At 41.8% G+C, this 22,502-nt stretch overlaps 1 protein-coding gene across 2 annotated transcripts in view; it reads left to right on the top strand.

Moving 5' to 3' along the window:
- CAP2 (cyclase associated actin cytoskeleton regulatory protein 2) overlaps positions 1-22,502 on the top strand; it is a 140,678-nt gene that overhangs the window by 84,920 nt on the left and 33,256 nt on the right. For both annotated transcript variants that reach the window (XM_072729072.1, XM_072729071.1), the window contains exons 5-7: positions 18,862-19,005; positions 19,344-19,429; positions 21,846-21,951. In XM_072729072.1, coding sequence (XP_072585173.1) covers positions 18,862-19,005; positions 19,344-19,429; positions 21,846-21,951 — 336 coding nt within the window. The remainder of the gene's footprint in view (positions 1-18,861; positions 19,006-19,343; positions 19,430-21,845; positions 21,952-22,502) is intronic.

Below are 22,502 nucleotides of genomic sequence, written 5' to 3'. Positions count from 1 at the left end.
ATCTGTTCTAGGAGGTGACTAGGTTAATAAGGGGCAGATTCAAGGCGGACTCTGGTGCCCATAGTGTGTGGGATCTCCATTGTCCTATAGGTCTGGAGCAAACCACCTTCCACCCCTAGAAGCTGTTGTAGATCTTTTTCCTGTGGCCCGCTCCTATGAACCCAGGAAAACCTTTGCACCAGGAAGTCTAGAAATGATATTACTTCCAAAATTTACAAAACTGATGGCCCCAAGAAAAATTGCCTTCCAAGAAAATCAGCAATGCAGTAACTACTAATAAGTATGATTGCAACAGGCAAAAGCAGTAAGTTCCCAGTCTGGCATGGTGTCAGCACATGAGAGGTGATATGGTTACACCTGGCATTGAGCTTGGTTATCTCCCAACAACTATTCCTCAATGATCCAGAAATTGTCAGGGTGTCCCGTCTGTGCTCCAGCTTGTGGAGTGTGTACCGGGAGCACGTGAGATATGCTTGGGAGTCTCAAGACTAGAAAACCCAGGCCAGGAGGGCCTGTCCTATAAGCACATCCTTTTGACTGCATATTGTGGGCACTTAACTCTCGGTTCTTCGTTTACCAATCATGATGTTTTTGTTTTTTAAATATCCTATTTATTTGACAAAGAGAAAGAGAGAAAGAGCACAAGTAGGGGGAGTGGCAGAGGGAGAAGGAGAAGCAGACTCCTCACTGAACAGGGAGCCCCATGCGGGGCTCAATCCCAGGACTCTGGGATCATGACCTGCCCAAAGGCAGATGCCTAACTGACTGAGCCACCCAGATGCTCCCCAATCAGGTTTAACTGAGCAATACCATTTTGTTTGTCTATCAGTGACATACTGTTTCTTCAGTATCTGAAGTCAGTAAAATATTTGGAGAACTGTGAAAATGACAGCGACTCCCATTTTTAAGTCTCTGTGATGTGTCAAATGTTCTACACACATTATCTTATTTAGTCATCATCAGAGCCTCACAGATAAGTATTACTCCTTTCCTAGAAGGATTCTGGAGCTCACAGAAGGGAGCACAACTGGTGTGAAAGATGTGGTTTAAACCCAGATGTGTTCTAACTCCAAAGCCAATGCTTTTTCCATTATGCCTAAGGACATAAACTTTGAGAGGCATACATATCTGGCTTCAAATCCCAGTGCTAGCCAGATGACCTTGAGCAACTCACTAAGTATTTATTGACTTTATTCCTTCATTCATAAAACAGGAATAATGATGCCAATTTTTCCAAGGTTTTGTGGTGTTTAAATGAGACATAAAAGATGCCTGGGTGGCTCGGTCAGTTAAGCATCTGCCTGTTGGTTCAGGTCATGATCTCAGGGTCCTGGGATCGAGCCCCACATTGGGCCCCCTGCTCATTGGGAAGTCTGCTCTCCCCTCTCCCTCTACCGTTCCCCCCTGCTCATGCTCCCTCTCTGATGTTCTCTCTCAAATAAATAAATAAATAAATAAATAAATAAATAAATAAATAATCTTTTTTAAAAGCTTAAAAAAAGAGATACAGAATACAAAGTACAGTGCCCAATTGATAATAGGCAATCAATAACTCATGTCCTCCCTCCCTCTAAGATGATCCCCAGATCATGCTTACCACCAAAGGTCTTATTCAGACTTCTGTGGGGTTCCTAACATGTCCTGCTGACGAAGAACAAATCTTATTGGCCACCCAGCTCAGCTGCTCTTGGCTTCAGCCTGTCCCTGTCTTTATTCTGGAAGGAGCATTAAATGTACTGGAAGGAAGAAAAGAGGTTGACTTCTTGGCGTTTTGTTTGCAGGAATTGTATTTTGTCGTTTGCAACAGGAATGTGTGATGTTGGAAAGGTATACCTTAGCAATTCAGAGAAATCTCCTAAAGCCAACCCTGGGAAATGGTTATATGTTTTCCCTCTCTTTAAATATACCAGCATCTTATGATGTTGCCCAGTGGTAGGGTACATGTATTTCTATTTTAATTTTGTATTTTGAAGTCACCAAAAAAAAAAAAAAAAAGCCCTTAAGTACATTTAATTTAATAAAGTAATGCTACAGACTGGAAGTCAGAAGGACCAAGAGCTGACAAAATGTGCTTAAAAGAAAATAGTGAAGATTGGTAAAGAGGTCAAGCAGGTGAAATTGCAATGACCGATTCTATTCTGTAATGCTGATCTGCAGCAAGCATATTATCCTGTACTGTATGCCAAGGTCAAGAGTGTCTGGGATTGAAAGGGCACTGTAGCGTATGAGTGCAGATCATGAGTGGCTAGATTCAGGTTAGCCCGTTGGGGGGGTGGGAGGAAAGCAACTTTTATATCCTTCCAATTCCTGTTTTCTCCTCATTGATACTCCATATTCCACTCTGATCAGCTGCTGGCATGTAACAGACGGGCTAGAACAATTAACCAGATCACTCAGTCAAATATTTCAGTCAGCCAGATATTCTTACCTAAGTCTTTTTACATTGATAAAACTCCCCCAAGGGATGCCTGGGTGGCTCAGTCAGTTAAGCATCTGCCGTTGGCTCAGGGCATGATCTCGGGGTCCTAGGATCGAGTCCCACATTGGGCCCCCCACTCAGCGGGGAGACTGCTTCTCCCTCCCCATGTGCTACTCCTCTTGCTTCTGCATGTGCTCTCTCTCTGTTAACTAAGTAAAACCCAATAAGTAAGTAAGTAAATAAATAAATAAATAAATAAATAAATCTCCCCAGCATCACCCCCACCCCTTTATGCTGCTCTACTCTTTTTTTCATAGTATGATGCATTTGTTTTGTGTGTGTGGTTTTTTTTTTATAAATTTTTATTTATTTATGATAGTAACACAGAGAGAGAGAGAGAGAGAGAGGCAGAGACATAGGCAGAGGGAGAAGCAGGCTCCATGCACCGGGAGCCCGATGTGGGATTCGATCCCGGGTCTCCAGGATCGCGCCGTGGGCCAAAGGCAGGCGCCAAACCGCTGCGCCACCCAGAGATCCCTGTTTTGTGTGTTTTTTATTGTCAGTTTACCACTTATAAACCTAGAGAAAGTCTTTCTTTTCTCACTGATGTAGTCCAGATACCTAGGATTATACCTGGCATGTAGTAGGTGCTTAAGAAATATTTCCATGAGTAACAGGCACAAAAAGCTGGTGAGGTCAAAATGGATGCCATGCAAGAAAAAAAAGCTTATGAAGGAAAACAGGAAAAAGTCATAAAAGAAAATACCTGATAATTTAGTTCACTTAGGAATAAAAAAACACATGTATCAAAACAGGATAAACTATTGCCGTCTTAGGTAGGTATGTGTATTTCTAACTAGCCAGATCACATCTCACTTCTCAGAAAGTTCATTTTTATTTATTACTTCAACATTTGTTTGTTCATTCATATACTCGTTATGTGACAAGCAGTGTAGCATTAAAATGCAAGCTAGGGGGGCCTGGATGGCTCAGCTGGGAGAGGGTGCACCTGTTGATCTCAGGGTTGTGAGTTCAAGCCCCATGTTGGGTGTAGAGATTAAAAATAAAATATTTTTTTTAAAAAGCAAGGTAGATCCACAGCACACACTCCTACAACATGATTGGATGTGCCCCAAATCAACCAAATTAAACAATACATCTTCAACCGTTACTTTGATTCATTAAAATATGGTACAGATGAAGCCAAGTCCAAAGGTTTGATCTCTCTGTAGGCCAGCTAGTTTCTGGGTAGAATGAGTAATTGACCTGGGAAATTAATAAAAATAATTTTACCGCCAACCACAGAGTGTACCCATTATCCAGGCTAACTGTCTCACAAACATTTGCTGCTGGCCAGAGTGGATGAGTCAGCACAAGCCATCACCAGCAGAGAAATGGCAACAGAGTTTGCCCCCTGCTGACTGTGAGCCAAAGGCACCATCCTTGTGTCTGAGGAGCAGCACAGTTATGCACTGTGTTGCCCTGAATTGAGATGGGAAAACATGCTCCTGAGCAAAGGCTAGCTGAAGAGAAGAAAGCAGAAAGAGATCAAGCTTGGGAGCAGGGAGGGGAGTTAAGGACATCGAGAGCCACTTTGCAGACAAGACCGGTAAATTGTGGCCCCTGGGAAAGCATGGTTAAGGGCCAACTAAACAGTGTGTCAAACTTGAACTCCTGATCTTCCTCCTAAAATCTGTTCTCCAATTTCTGCTTCTCCGGTGACCACAATGTCATCCCAGTGGCTCAGGTCAAAAACCAAATTGTTGGTATTGACTCCTTCTGCGCTGGGGTAGCCCACATCCCCTCCAGAATCTAGTTCTCACAATCTCCCCTACGGTCACCCTGGCCCCAGCTGCTGCCCTCTCTCATCCAAATTATTGCAAAGCCTCCAATATGATCTCCTTGCTTCTGCCCTCCCCTTCCCCTTAGTCTATTCCCAGCACAGCGGCCCGGAGCAATCCTTATAAAAGAAAATCACATCATGTCATCCCTCTGCTCAAAACTCTGTGGTCATTTCCATTTCATTCAGGATAGAAGCCAGAGCCCTTTCAACAGGCTGTGTGATCTGCTCCCCTGCTCCCCACCATTTCCTCTTCCACCTCTTGCCCTGCCACTTCCTCCCACTCATTCCTGCTCCACTAGTCTGGCTGGCCTGTTCCTTGAACACTGGAGACACATTCCAACCTCAGGACCCCTGCGGTGGTTGTTTCCTCTTGCTCTGGTTATATCTGCTTCCCCCACACAGCGCCATGGCTAACGCCTCCTCCAAGTATTTATTCAAATGTCACCTTCCTCATGAGACCAACTCTGGTCTATTTTATTTTTTTAAAGATTTTATTTATTTATTCATGACAGACACACAGGCAGAGGGAGAAGCAGGCTCCCCGCGGGGGAGCCCGATGCAGGACTCAATCCCAGGACCCCAGGATCATGACCCGAGCAGAAAGCAGACGCTCAACTACTGAGCCACCCAGGTGCCCCTGGTCATCCTATTTTAGATTGAAACCCTTCCCCTCATTGACTCCACTTCTTTTCCAGTGGCTCTTAATACCTAACGTACTATATAATTTAGTCACTTATTATTCTTTGTTCTTATTGATACTTTCTCCAATCATCAGTAATCAGAAATCTGCTTCTCACAGAGTTTATTTGCTCCATGCAGAGTTTACTGTTATCTATCTCCTCTTGTCATGCTTAATATAATACATCAGCTTCACTAGGCCACAGGATGCACAGATATTTGGTCAAACATTATTCTGGCTGTTTCTGTGAGGATGTTTTTGGGTGAGATTAACATTTAAATCAGTAGGTTGAACAAAGCACCCTAGTGTGGGTGGGCCCCATCAGATGAGTTGACGGGCTTGAATGGAACAAAAAGCCTGGCCCTCTCCTGAGTAAAGGAGAATTTCCCTCTGTCTGACTCCCTTCAAACTGGGTCAGCAGCTTTTTTCTGCCTTTGGACCCGAACTTAGCATCAGCCCTTCCTGTGTCTCAAGCCTGCTGGCCTCCAGGCTGGAACTCTGCCATTAGTCCTCCCGGGCCTCTGGCGTGGCACCCCCTCCTGCAGATCTTGGACTTGTCCGCCTCCAAAACTGCGTGGGCCAATTCCTACCCCATCCCACTCGAACAAAAGAGGGCAGGAACGGAAGATTCCCTGTATTGTTTGCTGCTGTAAATTGTCTGCATCGTTTGCGGCTCCACCCCAGCCCCTCTGACCAACCTCGGTATATATTTGTTAAATAAATGGAGAGACGGACTGCCTGTGTGGCTCAGTGGTTGAGCAGCTGCCTTTGGCTCAGGTCATGATCCCAGGGTCCTGGGATCAACTCCCGCATCGGGCTCCCCGCAGGAAGCCTGCTTCTCCCTCTGCCTGTGTCTCTGCCTCTCTCTGAATAAATAATAAAATCTTAAAAATAATAATAAATGAAGAGACAAATAGGTAACAAGAGGACTCTCTCTAAAGATTTCATGAATCCAATCATCTCCATTTTACTACCTGGTCAAGAGCTATAGGCTTCATATCTAATAACTGAGTCAAAGATGTAAGAATAGTCTTCCTGCACGTGAGAAAAAACTACTTTTCATATAAAGAAGAAAAGGATTTAGAGATATAGCCCTTCTCTGAAGATGTTACAGGTATGTAAGAAATAATCGCAGTGTCACAGGGACACAGCATTCACAGGATGTGGAAGGTGATGAGGAGACAACACAAGACATGGCCATACGGAGAGTGATCAGATCCCTTCAGTTTAAGACAGGGCCTAATCGAGTGTTTTGTTCAGTTTATTAATTTAAATGTTAATCTCACCCAAAAACATCCTCACAGAAACAACCAGAAAAATGTTTGACCAAATATCTGGGCATCCCATGGCCTAGTGAAGCTGACATATAAAATTAACCAGGACGAGAGGAGATAGACAACAGTAATTGCTTAATGGGCAATTTCAGCGTGATGACCAGCAGATCTACAATTTATTCCCTCTGGGCAGTGTTTGTACATCTTTGGGGGCCTTCACACTTTAGAACTATGCCACTGGCTTTCCTGGGTCTCCAGCTTACAGATGGTAGATTGTGGAACTACTTAGTGTCCATAATCACATGAGCAAATTTCCTATAATAAATGCATTTACCTGTCCAAAAAAAAAAAGAGGCCTGTGGGAGCAGCGGAGGCCTCAGAGAGAGCAGTTCTGGACATATATCAGGTTTAAAGCTAGTTTCACACGCTGTTAGCCACACTCTCCCTCAGGGATCAGTGTGAAAAACCAGGCACAGCAACCTGCAAGCACAGGTAAGCCCGAACCCATGAGATCTAAGGCACAGGGAAACCTTAAATCAGGAAAAGCTTGGGGACTTCTCTGGACCTGAAAGTAGCCAGACATCCCTCTCTTGGATGCCAAGAAGCATCCCCTAGCTGCAGCACAGCAGACGGAGGAAAGACAGCTCCAGACCCAAAGACCAGAGACAAATGTCAGGAGCCACCAGTCTGCTGTTGGGCAGAAGGAGGAGAATGCTGTTGTTTCTAAACAGCCGGCCTTTCCACACCCCACGGTTCGGTGTGCGAGAGAAGAAAGAACAAAGACGATGAGGAGAAGGCAGGGGAAGGAGACAGGAACTACAAATAGTGGGAGTGATTAGAAGTGGGCGCTGGTCAAAAAAAGACTGTCAGGGGGACGGCAGAGGAAGACAGCATCTCAGTGCAGAGGGGGCGGGCTGCACCCACAGCCCTCCCAGAGATTATTATAGCTCCCGAAGCCCGAGTGTGTTCGTGTGTGTGCATGTGTGTGCTGGAGGGGGAGAAGGAGAAGAAGCTTCTTCACCTCCATCAAATGCCCTTGGACAAGTTTCCATGGTAATGAGCAAGACTGACTGCAGAGGAGGGGGACCACCAATACCCAGCGTGCAGCTCCACAGACGTCTGCCACAGAATATCAGTTCCCTAGAAAATCAGGCATGGGGGAGAGAAAAGTGCCATAGGCCAAAAAAAGAAAAAAAAAGGGGTTTTAGAAACATCAGGTTAAACAAACTTAAATAGATTTCAGTACTTAGGATACTGAGGTGAATCATGATTCCCCAAAAGGGGGACACCATATGCAGAATTCTTCCAACCTCCCTTGACCAGGAAACATCACTGTGCTGAGCTGTTCAGCACACGAGGGGCTAGTGTTCGGTTGGATGCTCACTGGGAAGCATTATTCTTGATAAAAGCAAATAGTGGAATCTTCTGGAGTTTGTGCTAATCTTAAGAGAAAAAGCAGGTTTCTAATTAAGGATGACTGGAACTAAGCATCTGTTGCTTGATAGGGTAACAGTTCACTTACCCTGTGGGTTGTCCTAAGACTCACAGGGTAGTTGTTGAAATTCTTCCCATCTCCTGAGTTTGAGATGAAAACTATAGATTTATGTCATCTCAGCAATGTTCTGCAAAAGTGAATCTCAGGGGAGATCTGGCCAGCCTTCTACCATGGGCCACTTATCCAGGAGGAAGACAATGACCCAGTAGAGGCGGTTGACTGGGTTGGGATTCTTCACATGGGGCTTTGGTTTAATTTAATTAAAATTGAGATTTATCATTAGAAAATAGACACATGGGACATCTGGTGGTTCAGTGGTTGAGTATCTGCCTTGAGTTCAGGTCGTGATCCCGGGGTCCTGGAATCGAGTCCCACATTGGGCTCCCCACAGGGAGCCTGCTTTTCCCTCTGCCTGTGTCTCTGCCTCTCTCTCTGTATCTCTCATGAATAAATAAATAAAACCTTTAAAAAATAAGAATAAAAAAGAGAAAGTAGATGCAAGCAGTGATTGTATGGTGTTTGGCATATCTTCAGTGCTCAACAGATGTTGGCAGAAAAACAAAATTAATGGCAGTACAGTATTGTATGTGTGTGGCTTTTATGTTTTTGTGTGTGTGTGTGTTGCATTTCAAAGAACTGATTTCTGATGACAGTATATTGTTCTAGATTTTAAAAGGCTGGTGAATTTGTGAACAATTTTGGCGGTTTTCTCCAATTTATACCCCTAGAGATTGTTAGTGAAGTCCATGTGCATTTAAGGAAAGTACAAGATGAGATCTGCTGCTCAGCTTCAATGTTCAGTATCCCATAAAGTAAAATTATGGGGATTATAAAATTCATCACTGTCAGAAGCCAGATGATACCTCCCCAGATAGGAAAGGAATTGATATCTTCTCAGCTGGGCCCATAAATAAGCTGAAAACATAACAAAGGGCAAGATGAGATTCTTCTCGACCATCTAGTCTACTCTCTCATGCTTATTGTGAATAACCAGCTTAAGTTAGTGACTTTTTCAACTTAATTTTTTTTCCTGTTTCCTCTCTGCCATGATTTAGTATGTCTTTATTTGTCATTGCACATTATTAATTCACTGCTTTCTTTCTGAATCTCAAATAATCAGCTAATCCCATGTCCCTGCCATGTACCCAGCACTTTCAAGGAACCCATTTTTGTCAAATCTGATCAAACAGGAGAGATACACTAGGGCTTCGGGTGTATCCCACGTTCGTTTATTAGCCTGCACACCCATGCATGAGTGCAAATGATGTGTTTTCTCTGGCTAGACTGTTCTCTTTTTGCACTACTAGTGCAAGATTATATATCAGAAGAACCATAATGAAGACAATGGGGGATGAGGTGACTGGGTGACAGGCACTGAGGAGGACACTTGATGGAATGAACATTGGGTGTTATACTATGTGTTGGCAAATTGAATTTAAATTTAAAAAATTAAAAAGAAAACAATAAATCTCAAACTGAAGGAACAGTTAATGTTACAGGGGTTTTTGTTTGGCTTTTTTGTTGCTGTTGTCTCCATCTTCTGACTCCTATTGTTGCAGCGAGATTTAGGATATAAGGTTTAATAAGGACACAGACTGTTGTGGGCCATTGTGTAAACATTTAGATTTCCACTGAATTCGACTTTTTGTATCACATACCTCCCCTTTTGAGATATGTCAAACATTGAGAGCTTAGAGAAAATTGTGGCCCATATGTCATGTCAGCAGAACTGTGTTCTTTTTCTGATGAATAAATTGTAGGTTTTAACGTGAGGACTCCTTCAGGTACTGTAGCACAACTAGAAATGATGAGAGCTAGGGCTCGCACCTTTGAACAGTGGCAAAGACAAAAATTGTAAGTGGAGATTGACAAAGTATCTATCACTCAGTGTCAGTGGCTCTGAAACCCTAAATAAGGCTTTGAATGTTAAAATATATAACTTAAAATATATTGGTAGCAGCAATGTAAGTTATTATTTGTATTATTATCTGAATGGTAAAAAAATTACTTTGAAGAAGGCTGTTTAGCCTGTGATTTGCTGAATGCTTTTGCAGAAAAGACTTTACATTAAAAATGCCCAATCTATGGACATGTAAATTGGTGCAGCCACTGAACAGTATGGAGGTTCCTCAAAAAATTAAAAAATAGAACCTCCCTATGACCCAGCAATCCCCTTTCTGGGTATTTTTCCAAAGGAAACAAAAACACTAATGTGAAGAGATATCTGCACCCCCATGTTCATTGTAGCATTGTTTACAATACTCAAGACTTGGGAACAGCCTGAGTGTCCATCAGGATGGATGAACGAATTGGAATATATATACAATGGAATATTATTCAGCCATAAACAAGAATGAAATCTTGCCATTTGTGACAACATGAATGGACCTCGAGGGCATACGCTAAGTGAAATAAAGCAGGGAGAGATAAATACCATATGATCTCACTTATATGTATAATAAAAAAAAAACACCCCATAAAACCAAAAAAAACTAAGCTCATGGAGAGGACCAATTGGTAGTTGCCAGTGGTGGGGGTGGGAGAGGGGGCAAAATGGGTAAAAGGGATTAAAAGGTACAAACTTCCAGCTATAAAATAAATAAGTCCTGGGAATGTAATATACAACATGGTCACTATAGTTAATAATACTGCATTGCATGTTTGAATGTTGCTCAGAGAGTGAATCTTAAAACCCAGCACAAGAAAAATATTTTGTAACTATATATGGTGATGGATATGAACCAGACTTATTGTGGTGGATTATTTAGCAATGTACACAAGTATCAAATCATTGTTATACACCTGAAACTAATATAATGTTATATGTCAGTTATCCCTCAATGTTTAAAATGCCCAATTTGCAACTGCAAGTGCACTGTTCTACCTTTATGAGAAAAATAGAACAGTTTGACATCAAGCTTCAGTGTCTTCCTTGAGGTTCAGTGTAAATAGTTTGTCCCAGGCTCCAGATCTCTGCATTTCCAGCTGTTCCCCAGCAAATGTCAGCAAAGGAATAGCATAGTGATGATCCTGGGCCCCAGTGTGATATTAAATTATGTTTATATACATGGATGCCTATCTGTTAGTCTCTATGCTATCTATGTATCTATGTACGTCTGAAATGTTTTTTTTTTTAATTACTGGGGAAAAAAGTGCTGAGGAGTATAATGGATTGTTGAAAGATTGGCATTAAAAATTTAAGTAGGAGTTTTTGTATTTTAGAAGTTTCTCTCTTAGGTATCAGGGCAATGCAACTCTCCAAAGCAATTCATTCCCCCAAGGAGACCAAGTCTCCATGGTTTTACTGTTTAAAAATGATTTTTCAGAAATAAAAGCAAAAGCCTTTGGGATTCTTAAGTGTATTTGTAAAGAGAGTTTAGTAAACTCTAAAATGAGATATATGTGTGGAATGTAAGTCCTTATGAACATATAAAAATATTTTCTGAGGAATTTGTCATGATGCAATATAATGACAACAACCATGGTATCATGTAGATTTGCAGGGCTTAGTAAGTTTTGTTTATTTTGATTGACTTCAGTGACAGTTTTGCAAATGTTTTAAATTTCCGGGTTGTCTTAAATGTACAAATGTTTCTTCAAGTATTTCCATGAGGCATATTCTCAAACCTCCAAAATGTTCCTTGACAGTGGAAAGATTTTATGTAAGCGGATCATGGTGGGGAGCTAGCCTAGGCGAATGTCTACAATCACACCAAAGCAGGTTTACTCATATTAATGTTTCTGAGAAAAAAATAGTTGTTCCTAACTTAAAATGGTGAAAACAATTGCTTCATTTATTAGCATGTGCCCAATAACATATTTTTAGAAGCAGTTCCTGATTTGGATAACCTTTGCCTGAAAAAAATGCTATCACTATTCTTCACCTGAAGAATTCATTTGGATCATTTCTTTTTTTAAAAAAAAAGTTTTTATTTATTTATTTGACAGAGAGAGAGAGCATAAGAAGGAGGTGCCGCAGGCAGAGGGAGAAGGGGAAGCTGACTCCCCGCTGAGCAGGGAGCCAGATGTGGGGCTCGAACCCAGGACCTGGGATCATGACCTGAGCCAAAGGCAGACACTTACTGACTGAGCCACCCAGGTGCCCCCATTCTGATAATTTGTGAACATGTTTTCCTGAAGCTGCTTTCCTGATAGTAAGGAAGAGGCTCTCTATTTTTTTTTTTTTGATATATGTAAATTCAATAGTACCTCTTAAAATTTTTTCTACTACCAAAGGTACAAAACTGGTAAGATGTTTTAACACTTTTCCCTTAGTCACAAAAGAAATGTATGTAGAGATTAGAAAGTATAAAATATATAAATAAGCCAATAAAATTACAAGGACGCCTGAGTGGCTCAGCAATTGAGCATCTGCCTTTGGCTCAGGGCATAATCCTGGGTCGGGGATTGAGTCCCTCATCAGGCTCCCTGTGAGGAGCCTACTTCTCTCTCTGCCTATGTCTCTGCCTCTCTCTCTGTGTCTCTCATGAGTAAATAAATAAATAAGTAAATCTTTAAAATAAATAAATTAATTAATTAAATAAATAAAACTACATAAAAATTTTATGTTAACTGTCTGATATATATCTTTCCATATATATATATATATATATATATATATATATCTTCTGTGCCATAATTCATACACATGTACACTCATGCACCGAAGTGGAATCAACTGATAAAACTTTGCACAAAAACACATTAGGAAAAGTCATAATGGTTGACATTTGGTAGTATGGTTGGCTAAGAATTACTGTCTGATGTGAGTTTTCTTGAATTTTAAAAGTAAGTGGGATTCAAATATTTAAAATCAGATTTTTTTTTCTTTAGGTTTGTCGAGTTGTAATAGTAATGCTTTTCTTGTATTTACATTTAAAATATTCTTTCTAAAATTGTAGGGTTCTCACAGTACTTGCCAAGAATATATTGATGGGATTTTATTTGTTTGTGTGCTTGTTTTAATTGAACTGCTCAAATTCAGTTCTGAGGACTCTTCTTTATGTTCTAAATAGGCATTGTTTTTAAAGCAATTATTGTTATTTTTGAAGCGATCTCTAATAAGCATATCTATCAAAAAATAAACATTTAGCAGTGTGTTTTTTTCATGCGGTGGAATTAAGTATGCTTCTTGTTCCCTTGGGTTTTCCCATCTGATTTTTCCCCAGTGTTTCACAAACAGCATACATTAATTTTATAATAAAAAAATTATTTTAAAAAGAATTATAGGTGGATCCATCCTCTACCTGATGTAGAACCACATAAAAACCCTGGATTCCAGAAATAGGCTTATTGCCTTTCACTTGGTGACACATCTCTGAGGTCAAAGTCCCAGTGTTTGTTCCATCCCTGACAAAATAGCATGAGTGGAAATTTGGTTTTCCTTTTTGGGTAAAGTTTCTACAGAGCTTGCTGATAAAGCTCTTTAATTTTACTCCCTGCAAAACAATTATTTTTGGAGCTAAATTGAGATGAAGCTGATAGTGGGTCTCAATTCTTCAACTTTAAAGCAGAAATGAGGGTCATAAAGACAGGGAGTCCTGAAATACTCTTCGAAGCACGGTCCCAGCAAGCCGAGGCAGCCCTGGGAAGTATATGCTGAAACTTGCAGTTTGCTCCTGCCTCTCCTCCACTTAGGCCATTCTCTCCTCCCGTGGAAGCCCACAGAAATTAGGGGAAGGGCAAGCAAGACCTTTCAGTTACTCTTCATTACAGCCTTGCAAGTGGTTTTCTTTCAGGGAAAGGTCTCTCAGAATAAAAGAAACTTGACTGATGAGTCTTTGAAAAGTAACCTGGGGGTGCCTGGGTGGCTCAGCCAGCTACCTTCTGCTCAGGGAGAGTGATCCCAGGGTCCTGGGATTGAGTCCCGCCTGGGGCTTCCCGTAGGAAGCCTGCTTCTCCCTCAGCCTATGTCTCTGCCTCTCTCTCTGTGTCTCTCATGAATAAAGAAACAAAATCTTTAAAATAAATAATTAAAAAGTAATCTGCATGAGACCTTTGTAAAGCCAGCCAATCCGAAGTCAGCCTATACCCCCCTGATTGCTAGATGTGTCTGAGGAGTCATCACCAGTACATCCATTAAAAAAAAACAGGACACCTCATCAGTTCACATCCTTCTAGGAGTGGAAAGCCCTTTTGTAAGTGTTGATTGGCACTTGCCTTTCAACCTGTATTTATCAGGTATGCCTGATTCAGGTCTAATGCTTACACAGGTGGAAATACCTCTAACTAGCCGGCTCTCCCACATTTGCCTTTGGGCTGATATCCCAACCCCACGGGCCTTGGCAGAAATCACACCGCAACCCGAAGGTTCTGTGTTTGATTCCAGCTGTGAAAGTTCAGGATGAGCTGGAGAATGTAAGCCTCGTCTGAAGTACAGGAGAAATCTACTGGCACAGAATAAAAGCTATACTATTTATTAAGGTTATGCAAATAGCTGTTGTGCTTAGATCTCCGAGCATGGCTTTTTCTTCTTTTTAATGAGGACAATTTCTTCGTGCAATTGCCAAACTAAGGCAAAAGAAAAATTTCTCAGACTTTATGATGCTCTCATAAGATAACCAATATAAAATATCTTCCAGAATACTCTGTCTCCTCAGACCTTAGAGTTTGTTCTTGGGAAGTTAGAGAGAAATGAAGATGGCCTTAATAAATCTAGCTAACATTATAAATACAATACAGTGTTTCTGGTTATTTTTCCCCTTGGGGCAATAGGCCAGATATCACCAACAATTCATATATTCTGGCCTTTCTCAAAAATGTCACTGCAGCAAGAATATTACAGCTTAGCAAATTGTTGGAGAAATTCAGTTGCTTCTTAGTAGTTTTGCCATAAATAAAAATCAGCTGTCTTCTGGAAATACCTATACGACACCTTCCATCAGTTGTTGAATTTGGACTAAAAAGAATCCCTTGAAGAGGGAAATGGTTTCCTACTAAAAGTGAAATCCCAGGAGCTCCAGGTGGTTCATTTGGTAGGGCATGTGACTCTTGATCTTGAGGTTGTGAGTTCAAGCCCCACGTTTGACGTAGTGTCTATTTGATTGAAAAATTTTTAATAAATAAATAAAAGTAAAATTCCAAGGAGAGCATTAAAACATGACTTTTGGCAGCCATCAACAAACAAACATGAAGAGTCATGTTTCAGCAGGGAGTGTTGGGCAGGGGCATAGGGAGAGTTGTTTGTTTTATTTAGAGGTTTGTTGTTGTGGGTTCAGAGGTGTTTGTTTGTTTCTCCTCTAAAGCCCTTACACCCTTATACTGGTTTGCTAGCACTGCCAGAACAAAGTACCACAGATTGGATGGCTTAAACAGAAATGTACTTTCTCCCAGTTCTGGAGGCTGGAAGTCTAAAATCAAGATGGCGGCAGGGTTAGTTTCTTCTGAGCTTCTCTCCTCAGCTTACAGAGGGCTGGCTTCTCCCTGTGTCTTCACATGATCTTCCCTTATACCTGTCTGTGTCCTATTGGGATAGGGTCCACCCTAGGGACCTCATTTTAACTTAATTACCTCACCTCCAAATACAAATACTTTCTGAGGTACCAGGGTTTAGGATTTCAACACCTAAATTTGTGAAGGACACAGTTCAGCCCACAACAACCCTGAGTCATGGTCTCCCTGGCAAATCTATAAGATGTTCATTTGGAATGGTACGAAGGGAAAGCGAGAGGGTGGAAAAGTATTCTTGAATTTTCCACAAGACCTGACGCGCTTTTTTTTTTAAGATTTTATTTATTTATTCATGAGAGAATAGTGAGAGAGGCAGAGGCATAGGCAGAGGGAGAAGCAGGCTCCCTGCAGGGAGCCCCATGCGGGACTCAGATCCCAGGACCCTGGGATCACGCCCTGAGCCAAAGGCAGGTGCTCAACCCCTGAGCCACCCAGGCTTCCCAACTTGACCAGCTTCTGCAGCACCATTTTTGTTTTTCTCTTCCTCCAATATAGAATTAAAAGGTGCACTAAGAACTTTTTTGAGAACACTTTGCTGTCTTCACCTATAGTTCTTTTTGTTTCTCCCAGACAAAAACATACCTCCATTCATTGGCATATCCCACCTAGGAAATCTCTCTCCCTGTGTTTGCATAAGTGATAAGAAGGAGCTGGTCAGTGAATCTGATCAATCAGAGGCTTTGCTGGCAGATTGAGATCACCTCCCTTTTGCCGAGCACCCTACTGTACCTGACTGTACCAAGTGCAGACCTGTCCTCTCATTTATTCCTACCAGCCCTCTGAGGTAGGGACCGTTATCAACAGTATTTTGCGGATGAGATCATGGAATCATAGGCATGTTTGGTAATGTGTGGGAAGGCCTGGGGTTTAGTACAAGGACTTGAACCCAGGTAGTCTCATTCCAGATCTGAGCCCTTAATCTCTTCACAGTACCTTTCCCTAGTCTAGCTGGCAAAGAGGAAACCTGTGGTTGGGGGTGGGGGGGCAGCTAACCATATTTTCCTGAACACCCAATGCAGAGAATTGTCTCTGGGCTTCCTAGAAGACCTGGATTCTAGCTCCGGCTCAGCTAATGCTTGCTAGCTGATCTTGTCTCCTAGCTGTGTGAGATGGGAGAATTGGATTCAAGCCATAATTCTCAGACTTCTAGACTGAGATTCATAATGAGAAATACATTGTACTGTGTATCAGTACACACATGTACTCATGCACACACACACACACACACCAGTACACACATGCACACATGCACATGGATGCACAGACACACAAACACACCAGTATATACGCATGCGTGGGCTTTGTAACTGAACACGTGTTCACAAAGTACACACCTACATGAAATACATGTGAATGCTCTCTGATACTTTCTCTTCTCTCTCAGTTACTTTTTTTTTTTTCTCTCAGTTACTTTTGAAAACACTGATTGGGGCAGCCCAGGTGGCTCAGCGGTTTGGCGCTGCCTTCAGTCCAGGGCCTGACCCTGGAGACCTGGGATCGAGTCCCATGTCAGGCTCCCTGCATGGAGCCTGCTTCTCCCTCTGCATGTGTCTCTGCCTCTGTGTGTGTGTGTGTGTGTGTGTGTGTGTGTGTGTGTGTGTCTCATGAATAAATAAATACAATCTTAAAAAGAAAAAAAAAGGAAGAAAACGCTGGGCTTTTCTTCATTTGAGCAGGATTGTGACCTGCTCAAATGGATCTGTCAAAAGCTGGCCTAAAAAAAAAATTAAAAAGCTGGCCTAGATGACCCAGTTTGGACTCATATAATCCTAAAATCCTGTTAGCCAAGGTGGATGCTTCTTTGAAGCCTCTCTTATCTTAAATGCACAGACATTTATTTGAAGCAAATGAGTATTACATATAACAGAGGACAGCCCTTTACCTCCACTCTGAGCTGACTACATGATAGTAGTAATAATCACATCCATTTATTGTGTACCTCCCATGTGCCAGAGGCCTAAAATGCTGCATCTCCTGTAGTTATGGGCTATAGGTATTATTATCTCTGACTTACAGATGAGGAGACCAAGGCTCAGATTAAGTAATTTGCTTAAGGTCACATAGGTAGTATGTGGCACAGCTGAGATTTGAATCGATGCCATTCTAATTACAAAGCCATTACATGCATTTCCTGTAGGGTAAGGGGCATGAAGGGGTCAGGAAGGAGAAGTGAGGTCTGGAAACTGCTGTAGCCAGATGCAATTGCTTCCCTAATGGGTCTGCTGTCCTTTAGGGTGCTAAGCCCCCACCATAGCAGTAATTAAAATCTGCACCTGGGGAGCATTTGCCACCCCACCCACCCACCCCAGGCCACCTCCAGACCAGTTAAATCAGTCTTCTGGGGTGGGACCCCAGGCCTCTGTTTTTCAAATCTCCCAGGTAATTTCTCTGTGTGGCCAAGGTTTAGAACCCTTGCTCCAAAATCTTAGTTAAATAAATTAAGATACTTTAAGGGCTTTTCCATTTTTCTTCCTGCAAACAAGAGATTTAGTAAAATATTGCCAAAACATCTTCAACTACTTTTATCAAGCTAAAGTACAAACTGTTTCTAGTTCTTTGGAGCACATTAAAAAAAAAAAAAAAAAAAAGGTAATCTTGTATTTACTTTAAAACCAAAGAAAGTAGAGAATGCTAAAGGGATGGATGGCAAGGTGTTCCAGGCACCTATGATACTTTGTTTCTTGGCTCACATAATTTTAAAAATCATTTTTTATACAACTAGATAAGTCAGTTGTTGCATTAATCAGAAGTGAGAGTAACCAGGAATCATTGGCCAAGGTCACAGGGCTCAATGTAGAGAGCCAAAGCAGACTAGGGTAACTGTAGATATTAGAAGGCATCACAGTTTCTTAATGGAAGGAGGCCTCTGTGGCTCAGCGGTTGAGAGTCTGCCTTTGGCTCAGGGCCTGATCCCAGGGTCCTGGGATTGAGTCCCACATTGGCCTCCCCACAGGGAGCCTGCTTCTCCCACTGCCTATGTCTCTGCCTCTCTCTCTCTGTCTCTCTCTCTCTCCCTCCCCATGTGTCTCTCATAAATAAATAAATAAAATCTTAAAAAAAAAAAAAGAGAGTCGGCTCCATGGAAGGTTTCCATGTTTTCACATGGATGATGGGAACTGTAGTGGAACCGAGGACCTTCCCTCCCATCAGCTCCTATAGGAACAAGAGATGCCTTTTTACTAACTTCTCACCCACCCCAATCTTAGACCTGTGCTGCTCCAACCTGCAATCTCTGCGGTCCATTTGGAAATATAGCTGACCACACTCAGTGTCACAGTGGTCTCCGCAGGACTCTGCTGTCTCATACTGCTGGGTTTCTTCCGTGTCTCTGGAGGACAGGTTTAATAATGTTAAAAATACGTACAGGGGCACCTGGGTGGCCCAGTGGTTGAGCATCTGCCTTTGGCTCAGGTCATGATCCCCGGGTCCTGGGATCAAGTCCCCACATCAGGCTCCCTGGGAGCCTGCTTCTCCCTCTGCCTATGTCTTTGCCTCTCTCTGTGTCTCTCCTGAACAAATAAAACATTTTTAAAAAGATATGTACAATGTTCATACTTCGGAGAATGAAAGTACAGTATCCCCTCAACAACAAAGGTCCCTTCTTTTCCGAGAGCCCCTGACAGATGACGAGCCCTGAGCACCCCCTGGGAGGCCCGGGCTTCTGTTCTGCCCTCAGTAACCACACTCTGTGTTTGCTCGCAGAATGATGTGGCTGCGCTCCTGAAACCAATATCAGAAAAGATTCAGGAAATCCAGACTTTCCGAGAGAGAAACCGGGGCAGTAAAATGTTCAATCATCTGTCGGCCGTCAGCGAAAGCATCCCTGCCCTCGGGTGGATAGCTGTGGTGAGTCCTGTCCGCACGGAATGGCACCCCAGCTCCTTGTCACTTTTTTGGAGTGTTTAGGGGAACCTGGAGCTCCTTCCCCTTCAGAGCTCCTCCCTCTGCCTGTTACACTACAGGGAATTCCTCTCGGGGTGATCGCCTCAGGTCTTTCCTACTCTGTTCCCAGTTCGTGCTTCATGTTCTGAGCTATGGAAACGTCTCACCCACCTTTACCAAGCAAAATGTTTGCCTCCAACCTTCATTTAATATTTCCGTGGCTTTTCTTCATCCTTAAGGCATTTTCTTTCTTACCCTCTTTTTTTACCTTCTATGCTTGGGTGACGGTCCTGTCCTGTCAGTCCCCCAAACCTGGTCCTTATGTCAAGGAGATGAATGATGCTGCCACCTTTTACACCAACAGGGTCTTAAAGGACTACAAACACAGGTACGTACCTTCTTTACCAACCAAATTTTCAATTCCTTGCTTGTTAGACATTTGTCCCAAAGCTTAAAATGGGTTGCTCCTGATTCCCACTGGTATACGGTAAGTGTGAGGGAAATACCCCATCTTTGCAGCTAAAGCAAAGTGAAAAGTGAGCTAAGTTATCCAGATAATGTATGTGCTTTAGAAAATCTGCCTCAGTTTCTCTTGTGATGATAAACTCTCCACTTGAATCTGTGTCGCTCCATACGTGTCCCCAAAACAGCCACACAGCTCTGTGATGGTTCGTGATGGACTCGCCCTATAGGGTCACAGCTCTTTTCACTGCCCAAAACAGAGTTGGTGGGTGAGCAGAGAGAAGAAAGGAGAAATCAGGAAGTGAAGTGTAAATGAGGAACAAAATTATATGTGACAATTAACCAGGTCACCAAGCGGGAAACCAGTGAGTGTGTTAAGATGAAATACAATTGGGGTGGATAGAGAGGCATCTATAAAAAGTTGATAAAAATCAACTCAGTGCAGATGAGTCCAAACCAAGAGCTTTTGCTGGAGAACCAGCTTAAAAAAGACATCACATTCTACACCACAAATAATAGATCCTAGAGACACTTAAACTGGTGTTGGAATTGAAAATGAGAATGAGGGATGTCGTGGGATTTCTTCACCTGCGATAGTGTCATAGTTGACCCTGTAAACAGCTGGCTAATTGTCATGTGGCTGATGTACAGTCACTCACCGAAGGAATGAGGCAAAAATAAAAGCAACAAAGTCCCATCCCTTGGGCACTGGGCTCAAGAGTGGGTCCTCCTCTGAGCCCTGGGTCGGCAGAAGTGGAAGTGCTCCTCAGCCAACAAATACAGGGACTCTTGCATCTCACTTGCTGGCCCAGACTGTTCTGTTGGAAGGAATCTTGAGGACCAGGTCACTGGCAAATATTACATATTCAAAATTTGCATAACTTTTTCTCTTATATTTTTCTCATATTCCTCAGGTTATTTTTAGTTTTAATAAACATTGAGTAGATATGAAAGTATTTATAAAATATATGGAAGATATAATTACAATGCAAAAACATTCATATGTCTGCCATTCAGTTTAAGAAACATGGACTGATAATTTTTACTGCAAAAAACCAGACAGACTTGGCAATTCTACTTCTAGGTGTATTTCCAAAAGAAATGAAATATGTTCGCACAAAAACTTGTACGCAAATGTTCATAGCAGCATTATTTACAATAGCCCAAAAGTGGAAACAATCCAAATGTTCATCAACTGCAATAGATAGGTAAAATGTATAGCCATAAAATGGTATGTTATTCTGCCATTAAGAAAATGAAGTATCGATACAAGAGCAACGTGAATGAACCTTGAAAACATCCTAAGTGAAAGAAGTCAAGTACAAAAAACCCTCCATATATTGTATGATTCCATTTATGTGAAATTCCAGAATAGGCAAATCCATAGAGATAGAAAGTATTAACAATTACCATTAACAATTATCATAGAGATAGAAAGATTAATTAACAATTATCATAGAGATAGAAAGATTAACAATTGTCCGGGGCTGGGGAAGTTTGGGGATAATGTGGAGTTACTGCTAATGGATATGATATTTCTTTTTTGGGGGGTGATATAATGTTATAGAATTGATTGTGGTGATGGTTGCATGACTCTGTTGACCTAAATTACTGGATTATACATTTCAAATGGATCCCACTGTGTGAGATGTGAATTATGTGTCAATAAAGCCATTATATTAAAACAACAACAACAACAAAAAAACAGCCACAGTGCTACACTGCCCTCATAGGGTTCAGTTATGCTGTGTTCAGGAAACAGGTGTTTGGTTCAGCAGTTGTGCCCAGTGCTACAACTCCATGTTGCGTTAAGGACTGGGTGTTTCCTGTTTGTAGGAAACCTTCTTACAACAGCACCCGCCTTACCACTCTAAAATTCTCCAATTTCATGACTTTCTTGGCCAAATAAATCAATCAAATTATTATGAAACCAGCCAAAGGACTTTTTTTTTTTTTTGCAATACCAGTCTCCTTTCTGAAAACACATTGTTTTTCATTTTGCATCAGAAACCGTGCAGAAAGAAATGGTCTCCCTCCACATTCATCACCTTGTTAGAGATCACATAAGGATGCATGGCCTGATTTGCTGGTTCTGCTCCCCATGGTCCTCTCTGCCCCACGCTGGAGCTCAGAGAGAGCACTTGGCTCCTCTTAGGAGACGCCTGGGCCACTAGCCTATCAGAGTCCTTTTCAGAACTGGTTCATGGTGACTGAACTGGAGAGACAATTGGTCCAGAGTCATCCAAAGCCTTAGTTACTGGATTATCATCTTCCCACCAATCTTTTTTAAATTTTACTTTAGATCCTAATTCTACTCTCTTCCACCCTCTTTTATAACAAAGCGATTTACGCCATGTGGATTGGGTGAAGTCATATTTGAACATTTGGAGTGAGCTGCAAGCATACATCAAGGAACACCACACCACAGGCCTTACTTGGAGCAAAACAGTAAGTACCAAGCCCTCTGCCACCCTGGTAAAGAAAGGCCATAAAAATATTCATTCCCAGTAGCCTAGGAATTTCAGACTTAAAAATTTACCTCAAGGAAAGCATAAGATAAAATAGATATGTAGAAACTGTTTATGCAAGTGTCATTTGTCATGAAACAATCTGGAGATTGCCTATAGGACATGCAGAAAGAAAATGGTTGAGTTGTCCATGGTAAAAAGCCAACAAAACATTCTTTGGCTATTAAAAGTAACATATCTGAGGGATACCTGGCTGGCTCAGTCGGTAGAGCATATGACTCTTGATCTTGGAGTCATGAATTCAAGCTCCATGATAGATGTAGAGATTACTTAAATAAATAAATATTATTTGAAATATAACATATATATGCCTACGTGAGAATGATTTACCAGCCGATGTATAGAGTGCAAAAGGTTTTGAGCACTAAGATGATATATAATACATATAATACTGTGTGATAAAAATTAAAGGAAACAGGAAAGTTTGAAAATAGTTACAAGGAGACAGAATTATTAATAAAATGTTTCAAT

This window comes from Vulpes vulpes, chromosome 12 (genome assembly GCF_048418805.1).
Source record: "Vulpes vulpes isolate BD-2025 chromosome 12, VulVul3, whole genome shotgun sequence".
In the NCBI taxonomy this organism is placed as follows: Eukaryota; Metazoa; Chordata; class Mammalia; order Carnivora; family Canidae; genus Vulpes; species Vulpes vulpes.
The sequence above is the reverse complement of the archived record's forward strand: the minus strand, read 5'-3'. Positions and strand labels throughout refer to the sequence as shown.